Raw genomic sequence first — 11,040 nt, 5'->3', positions numbered from 1 at the left:
TGCTGTTGAGCTGGGAAGTACAAAAAAGGGAATGCCTGTCTCCCAGGGTAGGAGCTGTACCACTTCCCACATCTACGTGCAAAGAGGAAAAATGAAAAATATGCTTTGTACTCGGAGCAAAAAACAGCTCTTTTAACATATTCAATATTCACAAAATGCTCAGTAGGGATTTCTTGAGAAATCTTTAATTTGGCCAAGAAAGAAGAGCCCTAAGCAGGTGAGAGGCACAAACAGCAGCTTTACAAGCTTACAAGCACTGCTTCTTGTTGTCTGGGTTCAGGTCTTAGCACAGTCTAGAACACAGTAACAGAGTAAAAAGACTACTTAGGTCATTGAATGATGTCCCAGGCAACACAAGAACCACTGCAACAAATATTTGTTTTAAAAGAGCCATGCAGCTCCTCCATGAACAAACCCGTACCTCAGCCTACACACTCCTGACTGCCCACAGACCTGAGACACAAAGGAAAAGGACTAAAGATGTACCTCTGGGGTACCATAAGAAGAAAGCCTGAGTGGTCATTTCCCAACATCCTTACAGCAGCAAGAATTGGAAGCAAATTGACCAAAAGATCCTAAGATGTTCCAAGAGCTTCTAACGCCAGAAGCGACAGCAGTGTCTCTCACTGAGCACTGAGCCCAGCACCCTGACTCCCAGAGATAAGAAACAGAAATCCTGTAATGGGAGGCTAAAGCATTGCAAACACACAGAATCTCCTCTCCAACATGCATTTGGGAATCAGCACTACCAATAAATTGGATACAAAAGAACAGTTATCTCAAGGTTTAATTCTAACTTCAGAGTCATTCTTATCTTGTTTTGGGATCCCTATCCATAAACTTATCAACCTCCATCTTAAAACACTTAAAGTTTCTTATAACAATGTACCATTGTTGTCTACCTTTTCCCAGGGAAATCTAGCCATGGGGAATACAACAGGAATGTAATGCATTTTTTCTATTAAAATAGCATGAACTTGTGTTTTAACCCTTACATTGTTCTGCTAAATATTACACACCTAAAATAACAGTGACCAGTGCTGCTTTCTGTAGATCAGGCTGTACCTTCAAGCAATAGAAGTAAGGCTGATGTATCTGTAATCAGCGTAATCTGTAATCCCTACACAGAAAGGACAGCTGCTCCACATAGTCAATTCATGCATTAAACACTACTACAATTAAATTTGCAAGTCCTAGATTAAATGCATACTTTTTTCAAGGCAAACTAGGACTGGTACCCATCTATGCCACTGAGACCTATGAGATGCTGATGATGTTAGAGAGGGAAGATTTTCAGAAATAGTGATGGGATTAAAGAAGTATTTTTTCCTCTCCCATTTTTTAAAGAATTTGGAGAATTATATCTGTTCTGGATACTTGATCACCAATTTTATTAACAGAGAGAAATTTATATGAGATTTTAATATTACATGCAGAGTAACTATTCTGCAGAGCCATGACTGGGTAGAGGTCTGGTGGATGAGGTAAGAGGGACTAAAGGACACACAGGGCTTCAAATCTACAATGTCTTAATAACCTTTTACGGGCTGATCTGCCAAAGTGCAATGACCAATGAACCATGTGCTTCAACTTCCTTGCTCTCAGCTCCCAACCCTCTTCTTATATCCTAAGCCTCACATACTCTTCAAGGTAGATCTTTAATCCCATATCATTGAACCACACTCAAAGGAAAGCAGTGCTCTATCACCCCTGCCTGCTGCCTGTTAAATGCTTGGTCAGCACAAGGGGCACATGGAAAATTCTGATTTTACTCACATTATGCTACGTAAGTTCCAGCTACTGCAAAGGGCACTGTTTGCCATTTCAAAGGACATAAACCCTAATGAAAAATTTATTATATATCCTCCCCCTTCAGCTGATGACAAGTCTAATGCTTTCTGGGAGTTCAAAAAATGGAGACTATACCAACTGAAGAACCCATTTCATTATTTTTCCACCCAAGTACAAAGCCTGTCTTCACAGCTGTAATGAAGGAAGGAAGCATTCTTTGCCAGGAATGGTGATACTATGGTTTCTGAAAGAGATGAATATGGACAAATCAGAATACAATTATTCAAGAGGCGTGGGATTCACCAAAGCAATTTCAGTTCTACTATTCTATTTTTAATCTGTATTTTGGCAATCTCTTATAATTTTCTACAAACCATAGGAAAACAACAAGGTTGTTGATGTCTAGTGAAGAAGACAAATTTAGAATACCACAGTCAAAAGGATTAATAGCTTTTAAGATTAATCCATGTCTTCTAAATATAAGAAATAAATGGGGTTTCATAAATTGTTCTCACTGTTCCTTTGTCTTTGCCCATGTTATTCACCATTTTGGTAGGCACCATGACAGAGAAATCAAATTCTAGAGAATTTGATAACTGGAGTGATGCAATAGAAATCATTGTGGCAACTCTGCAACAAAGAGAAAAACTGCATTCCATCATCACTGCCAAAGAAAAGAGGATAAGGCATCGTGAGTGGAGGCGAGAGCAGATAAACAAAGAGAGGCAAAATCATACAAATCATGGAATGCAAAACCAATGATCTTTAAAGCTGTGAAGGCATTTAAGGAAGAATTAAATATTATGGGGCAAGAGAGGTTTTATTAGTAGCTATACTTTTCTTGAACTGCTTGAGATGCCTGCTGGACATTGGGAAAGCAACAAATGTATCAGGAAAAACCATGACAGGGCTAGATAGACAGGGTAGAGCTATATAAAAGCTGAAAAGTGACCACCTTCGTGAATGAAATATGGATGAGACGGAAGTTTACTTAGGATGACACAAGCTCTTTAGATGTTGCCAAGAAGTGATTAGTACCTGTCTCATCTCTTACCTGATTTTCTTTTCTTTACTCAGCCACTCCTTAGTGTGCTAAATCAGCACTTTAGCACCAAAGCTTCTGAATAACCACTAAGAATTGCTGCTTTCCCACATACTAACTCCATGTCGTAAGACCTGGCAAACATCCAGATTAGAAAGAAAAAAAAAAAAACAGAAGGAAGACTTTTACTAAACAACTAGAAAATTTGGTGAAATCTCTCTACTATATCCTGTGGCCAGCACAGTAAATAAGGATGGTGAAAATGTGACTGAGGAGATGGAAAAAATTACATGAATTGCACTATGAAAATACTTGTGCGTGCACACACTCCCCCCACGTCCCCTCACACCCTTCACCTAGGGCAGAACTTACCCATTTATGGGAAGATTAGAAGTCAGGATGGTGAGTCTGTGTGAGATGAGCAGGAACTTCACATGAAAGGTTAATTTTGAAGCACAGTTGTCCCACCCTCTCACCCATCATGAATGATGCATTTACCACTGCCAGAGGCATTTCTTCAGCATACAAAAAAAAAGCACTTTCGGCCTAGCAGTTTAAGACTGAACTCTGAAAATCAGCTCTGTTCTGCCTATCTCATGTACTGTCACCAACAATAAATATCAGAACTGAGAAATTTCTGTGGATAAAAGAACTAGAAAAAGGGTTGGATTCCTCTCCTCCAGCATTATTTCTGCAGAGCTTATAAAGTAGAGAGAAACAAAATATAATTTTGCCAACAGACTTCAGACATGAATTTGAGTATAAGCATATGTCAAAATTGTTGATTAAAAAGCTGTGTATGGTCATCTTTCTAAACAGAATGACACCTAAAAAATAAATATGAATTTTATAATCACTTTGTGTGTGTGTGTGTATGTGTAGTGACTGTGAAAAACACAGTTTACTTCAACAGTCAAAACCTCCAATGATTTTTGATGCATGAACTGGACAAAAAGATATAGCCAAGAGTAATTTTTCAGAACAATAGTGGGAGGCAACCCCATCTTAAACTGATTCTGTCTTTAATTTTCACTGGTTGATAAAAGTGCGACAAGCTTGGTTAGTTAGCTGCAAGAATTAATAAACAAGAAGAAAGTCAAGATGGCAGCTCTGGTAGCTCTGTTGAACTAGAGTAGAGTGGTAGCTATAGAGTGGTGTCCCTCACCTGCTTGTTCCATATTTGTTTTCTGACATTAAGAAGTGAGGGATCTTAGTTCCGATTCTTGATTCTGAAAGAGTTCCTGTAGAAATCACAGCCTTTTCTGTCTGGTTCTACTATGTTCCCAAAATTCTCTCTTCCACTTTGCCACTTCTTTCCTGACTACTTTTCTTGTTTCCTTCCGTGAATAAAGCATCTTCTTGAACTGAAGACAGTCACACTTCTTGCCTTCAGCTCTGGCTCCCACATCAAACAGATTGACTGCAAAAGGAAAGTCTGCTAAAAATCCATTGTCTAGACGAAGAAACTAAGATACAATCCAGTGGCAAGTTTAATAAGGGTTATAAATGATGAAAAGGAACTGAGAATAGAGATTTATGATAGGATGTTTCAGACAATGTATGCTGGATGATTTTAATAGTTAAAAATATAAACAAGGTCCAAAAGTGTATTCTGTCTTCAAGGAGAATTGGATGCTTTAGGTAGTGAGCAGACAAATTTTTTTGCATGAATTTGCACAAATTAGCTGAAATAAACATCTAAAATGTGACATTATTCCCAGAGCTTGCTTTTGCTTTTAATTAATCTATCACTATCAGAAATAATTAAATTTGATCTTGGTGATTGGGAACAAACTAGAAGGCTTTCAGGTTTTATGCATTTCCAGTTAAAAAGTAAAACAAAATTGATCTTTGGAATTCTATTTTTGCCAAGAAGTTAATATGTATCAGAAACAGAAGCAGAAATATCCTTAACATACATTTCATCTGTCTAGTTCATATAAAATCCTAAACTTGATTGAGACAAGAGATACATTCCACATCATATTTTTTCCTGCAATGAAAAGAAACTTTTGAATTTTGTAACTGGATGAGAGCTTCAAATAATCTGGTTGGACTCCAACGGTATCTTAGGGCACTGAGGTCCATCCACTAACCTTCAATTAGTTATTGAGTTCCTCAAGCTCAGCGGACTCGACACAGTCTGTTGGTAGAGACTTAAAAGGTATTTATATTATTTAAAATATAATTGTATAAGCTGTTTGAACCATACCATTTTTTAAATTTTAATTACACTTCTATAGTGTCAAGCAATGTTTCTGGACTTCATAAGTCATCTTAATAGCCTTTATTTACAGAGTGTGTTACAAGCCATAAAGAACTTTGTTTGAGGTACATATATCTGACAGATTAATCACTCTTTTGTCCTACAAATTGACTTGCAAATTTGGAATAAAATTGACCTGGAATGCACCTTAAATTCTCAGAAGTCATGTGCTATATTTTCCCAGCACATTGCAAATTAAAATGAGAAGAGCACTTGTGTTTGCCTTAGGCACACTGAATGTCAACAAGTGCTGTCAACTGATGAATCTCAGAATTTAATTCTTTAAAGTGCAGGAGGAAGCAGTTTTAATTCACTTCTCCACAAACACCTGGTTTAAAGATTTATTCAAATATGTAATGTTCTTTTATGACCAAATCAAGATCACTTTTGCTCTGTTGGAGCAATTTTGATGGTTAATTACATCATTATCCAGATATAGCTTCCCTGTAAGACTCAGGTTTGCCAATTCCTTTTGCTTAACATGCTTTTATTCCTGGGAAAGACTGGAGATCTAAAGGAGCTGTAAATCATAAAAGAATTTGTAGAGGTTTATTGCACAGATGATAAAGGGAAAGAAACATGGTTAGTGAACTAACAAGCACAAATTCCTTACATAAATTACTTTAAAAAATATGCTGGTCCTTACTGAGGAACTTTACCAAACTTATTTATTAGATAAAGAAAACGTATTTGATTTACATGAGCATACTAGGCTTAAGCATCAAACAGAAGGATTCACTTTTCATGATAACTGAGACACCATTTTTTCTCATTACAATATATTACTTTTAAACAGAGTCTTTTATCCTAAGTGTCAAAAAATGTATGTTGCAGACATTACATAACAACATAGAAGGCAGCAAATATATTCCCAATTAGCAAAGAAAGAACATTCTGTAATTATGACAAAATGGGAAATTCACCAGGATGTTTGGTCTCTGCCCTGGTCTCATGAGACCGCATCTTTAAACACAAATCCTCAAGACTGCTGTTTTGACACATCTTGGCGCCAGCAGAGATAACACACTGCCCTCTTTGAGCACACTGCTTCGTTGTGTCAGACCTTAAGTAGGTCATGTCAAGGAACGGTTGCTATTTTGAACAGCAGATCAGAGAGGAGAAACTTCATGACAGAGTCCCTGAAAGGGATCTGAGAGGATGCAGTTCAGCAGATGTCGTTCAGCAAAGGCTCCCACAGCCAGGATGGGACACCATCAGCCAGTTCTCCCAGGAGCTTGCACAGACCCAACAGCTTCACAGTGGGCAGTCCTTTCTACAGGGTTCGCATGCTGACATTTTCTGTTTCAACATAGTTACAATGAGTAATTTCCTACGCATGTGTCTGCCTTGTCTTTGTGTCTGCTATGTAAAATTGAAAAGGTAAGCAAGCCCAATCATCTGTTTTCTTGAGAATCATGTCATTATGAGGTTTCTTCCTTAACAAAATGTTAAAATAGCAATCAACAGAAATAGGCTTTCTGACACAATTATGTTTAAAACATTTTATTGAAAACACAGACAAACAGAACTGTATATATATATATCTATATATACCTCATATGCTAGATGCTGTGGAGCAGCACTGCACCTTCTACAGACTGAGCCTATATCTTGGCTTTTCCAGACAACTATTTCCACATTTGCTGGTAGGTAGGGATGTGTAATTGTTGCTGCCCTGCATAAGACAGCACAGTCCTGCAGCATTTTTAATCACAGCGGAAAAATAAACTTGTTACAACATGACCTCAATTTAGAAGACTTAGATTACCTCATAAGAATAACTAGGCATAGAAATATTTTTCGTATTACTGTGTGAAAAGAACCTATAGATGAAACTAGATCATTAGGTAATTCTTTTGTCATGTGGAGTAGTTTTGAAGCTGTGTTTGCCTTGCACACCTATCCTAAGTGAAAACACAGCATTGAAATCCCTGAACCGAGAAGTCTTGAAAATAGGGGATGCCTGATTACAGATGGTTGTTGTTAAAATTCATAATATTTCCCCCTTTTTTAAATGAAAAAAAAGAAGACTTTTAAGGGAAGGACACTGCTATTTTGAGTCATTCTGCCCTACTAAAATTTACTAATTTAAGAGAAAGGCTCCTCAATTTTTTTTCTATTTTTTTTTTAATTAACTTCAAGGCTATTTGAAAAATTTCCAGTACAAGTCATGATTTCTGTTAGGAAACTGACTGACTTTAGCCAAGCTGCGAGTCTGTACTTTGTTCCAATCTGAAAGTTCATGCCTGGATGTAAGAGGCACAGTTATAAAGTCATGAGACTCTTGGAAATCTCTATCAGAATGGTTCACCTGATGATTTTTGTCTAGACACAGGAAGTTTTGACTGATTAAAATTAGATCCACTGTAATAAATTAGTAAAACTTGTAATAAACTAAGCCTGAAAAAACCACTGTGCAGACTTTGTTTTTGTAAATTGGGATGAAGAGGTTGTGAGAGACTCCATCCCTGGGGATGACACCAAGAGCTGTGGGCTGCCATGTGCTCTGATCCCACTCGCCGGCTTCCAGCTCCAAGAGACATGCAGGCAATGAGGATCACAGGAACTTTAGCAAACACTGGCAGCTCCCTGACGTCTCTGAACACCTCACAGATGTGTTTTTTTTCCTTTTCTGAGCTGGGAAAAGAAACGAAAACAAAAAAAATCTCCAAATATCATAGGTTTCTATCTCAACTGCCCACTTGAAGCCTTTACTTCACACTCACCCTCTCGGTTTTCTGTCGCTCATACAGAGCTTGGCTCTCCCCAGCACTGCCCTGCTCAGAGTTCTGCTGGTGGCAGAGCCATGTTGCAATATCTCTCCAAAGACCAGACATGGCGCTTCCTGCCATGACATGGTGACATAGTTGACATGGCGGTGTGGTTGGTCGGAGCTTGGACTCAGTAATCTCAGAGGTCTTTTCCAACCTAGTTGATTTTGTGATTCAGTAATTCTCTGTGGCTGCTCTATGTGGAGGGAACCGGTGCGGAGCCAGGTTGCCCAGGGAAGTGGTGGAATCACCATCCCTGGAGGTGTTTAAGAGGCGTCTGGATCTGGCGCCGGGTGATGCGGTTCAGTGGTTAGTGGTTAGTGGGTGGACGGCTGGACTGGACGATCTTAAAGGTCTCTTCCAACCTTGATGGTTCTACGATTCTGTGATTCTCTAATTCTATGGTTCTATAATGCTATAATTCCACGGTTCTACGAAACCAGCTGCAGCCGCACACAAAAAGAGGCCGCGGGCGGCGCCGCCGCAGCCCCGCCCGCCTGAGGGAGCCCCGCCCCTGTCTCCCGCCCCCGGCGGCCCCGTGGGCAGCGCCCCCGCCAGCCCGGGGGCAGCGTCGCGCCTGCGCACAAGGCGGGGCGGGCGCTGCGGAGGGTGACGTCACCTTGACACACACCCCCGGCGGGGCGGGGCGGGAACCGCGGCCGCACCGCCATGGCCGGGGCCATGTTGGGGAGGAAGTGAGCGCGGGAGGCGGCGGCGGCGGCCAGGAAGGAGCCCTTCCCTTTTCCCTCCTGCCGGGGCGGGCGCGGGCTTCCCGGCCACGGCGGTTTGCGAGACCCCCCCGGCGCGGCGTGCGGCTGCAAGCAGCGGGCGGCGGCGGAGCTGAGCGCCCCGGAGGCGGCGGTGGCCTAAGATGGCGGACCCGGCGGAGTGTAACATCAAAGTGATGTGTCGCTTCAGGCCCCTCAACGAGTCCGAAGTGGCCCGCGGCGACAAGTACATCGCCAAGTTCCAGGGCGAGGATACCGTCGTCATTGCGGTGAGGGGCCGGCCCGGACTGGAGCGGCGGGAGGCGCCGCGGGCGAGAGAAGGAGGGAGAGAGGGAGGGGGTGTCAGGGGTCGGCGGGGTCAGACGCCGCGGGGATGGGCGCGGTGCGGGGCGGGAGGGCCCCCGGGCGGAGACGCCTCGGGAAGGGGGACGGGCTTTTCGGGGTCTGTGGGGGAAGGGGAGGAAGGCAGGCAGAGCTGCGGGCGGGATGGGCTGGTCGGGATGTGGGCACGGCCGGGCGAGGCGCGGCGCGGGCTGAGGGCCGTGGGGCTGCCGGGACACGGAGGGGGGGGCGGGTCGGGAGACCTTTGACAAAGGCTCCGGCGAGACGCCGAGGGACGAGGTGCGGAGTGAAGGCGGGTCCCGCAGTGAGTCCGCCAGCCGGGCTGTCCGGGGATATGTGACCGCTAAATCCCGCTCCCAATGCACGCGTGGGAGCTGCCGACGGGTAATGGTCTGCGGAGAGTTTTGGGGAAGAAATGCAGCACAACCGTGCAGGCTCCAGCGCGTTGCTGCTTGCGATCTGTATCCGTCAGCTAACAACTTCTTGTTGTTGTTAAATCAGAATAAACAGACTATTTGCCTTACTGCAGGGTTGTAAATGTGTTTTAACTGAAGTCTCCTTGCAAGGTACGAGACCTATTATAAAACAATCTGGATGTTGCAGGGAAAAAGATAATCCTCTGCTTTTTGTTCACTGGGTCATCTTTAGCTACGAAGTGGAACTGGAATATAAAAATAAAGTACAGTAGTTTATTGTCTCGTTTGGTTGGTGTTGTATAAACACACATTACTCCTGATGCTTGTTTTATTTTTGTTAACTTTTTTGTTTTCATGTAAATATTTTTTCTTGAGAAAGACAGTGCTGGTTCTGCACTGCTGAAAGTAATTTAAATACCAGTTATCTGTCTTCAAATTTTGGTGTTTTTTCTGGGTTTTTTTTGAGGCTGTCAGTAATAACTTTTTTGCAAACTGTCTGAAATTGCAGGAGGTGATCTAATAAAATACTTTTTTTTTTTTAATGAGTTAGTAAATACTAGTGCTTTAATCTGTTAATATTCAGATGAATTTGTCAATAAAATATGGAATTCCTTGAGTCTGGAGCAACAAGAACGATAGCATGCTTTTGAAATGAGGTAATTTGGGCTTATTTCAGCTGGCAAGTTACTATCTTGGAGTATATCTCTTCTTCCTGAGGTTGTACAGGTAAACTCAGAGTAAGGAACGAATCCTGGAAAATGGAAAATTTAACTAGAACAAATAATCTCATTCTATCAGTGAATGCCCATTCATTGTGACACTGCATAATCTGTTTAAAACCCACGGTTTAGTTTAGAAACCTTGATGTTTTCTAACTTAAAAAATAAATTTTCCACATTTTCTTTCATTAGTTCTAGTATGAATAAAAGCTTATATTTTTAAAATACTCTTTAAGTACACTTTAAAGTTATCTGAAATGTAAATTGTGTCAAGGTGGTACTATGTCTGAGTAGAACAGTCTGATGGTGTGTTTCAGAGGGATCACATGGGGCTTTCTGCTCAGGGTTAATGTTTATTGTTGCCAGCTCTACTTTGGTGATTTCTGCATTGGTAAAAATCACAGCAAAAGATTCCCCAATGGTCCTGGGTCCAGTACGTGCTCTGTCTGACTTAGGGGAAAAAATGCCCCGAAGTTATTAGGTTGGGTAGCAGTGACAGTATTTGTGTCCTGTTTCACAAAATCTTAATGAAGTATTGATAATCTGTGATTTTGTTTTTATAGTGGTGGTTATAGGACAAGGTCAGTGTTCTCAGAATCATGACTTAATTCTCCAAAACTGTTGAGACAGTTACTTTAACTTGGGTTTGTTTGGTTTGGGTTTTTTTTTTTTAGCAAGCTAACTTTTTACAAATTTAGGGACCTTCTAACCTGAGCCTGTAGCCCTCCAGGCTTGTGTTTCTGTGTTGCAGAATTGCCCAAGGGAGGATAGTAACAGAAACAGTCCTCATGAAACAGTTTCTAAAAACGTTCCCTGATAAGCTTTGTTTGGTTACTTCAGCTGTTTCATTTCTGCCCTTATTGGCTGCCTGTTGAACAGTAATTAAGTCACTTCTGTTTTTTTTATGGCTGCTTTCCTCAGCTTCCTGGAGGACTTGCACCTTCTGTGTTGTCTGGGTCTGGAAC

The 11,040-nt window shown here is 41.5% G+C and overlaps 1 protein-coding gene across 1 annotated transcript in view; it reads left to right on the top strand.

Moving 5' to 3' along the window:
• Positions 1 to 8,528: 8,528 nt before the first annotated feature.
• The window catches only part of KIF5B (kinesin family member 5B), a 34,762-nt gene continuing 32,250 nt past the window's right edge, over positions 8,529 to 11,040 (top strand). Inside the window, exon 1 of the mRNA XM_064636966.1 lies at positions 8,529 to 8,867. Within this exon, the coding sequence (XP_064493036.1) occupies positions 8,742 to 8,867 (126 nt within the window). The 5' untranslated portion in view covers positions 8,529 to 8,741. The remainder of the gene's footprint in view (positions 8,868 to 11,040) is intronic.

Source organism: Pseudopipra pipra, chromosome 1 (assembly GCF_036250125.1).
Source record: "Pseudopipra pipra isolate bDixPip1 chromosome 1, bDixPip1.hap1, whole genome shotgun sequence".
Lineage (NCBI taxonomy): Eukaryota > Metazoa > Chordata > Aves > Passeriformes > Pipridae > Pseudopipra > Pseudopipra pipra.
The sequence above is the reverse complement of the archived record's forward strand: the minus strand, read 5'-3'. Positions and strand labels throughout refer to the sequence as shown.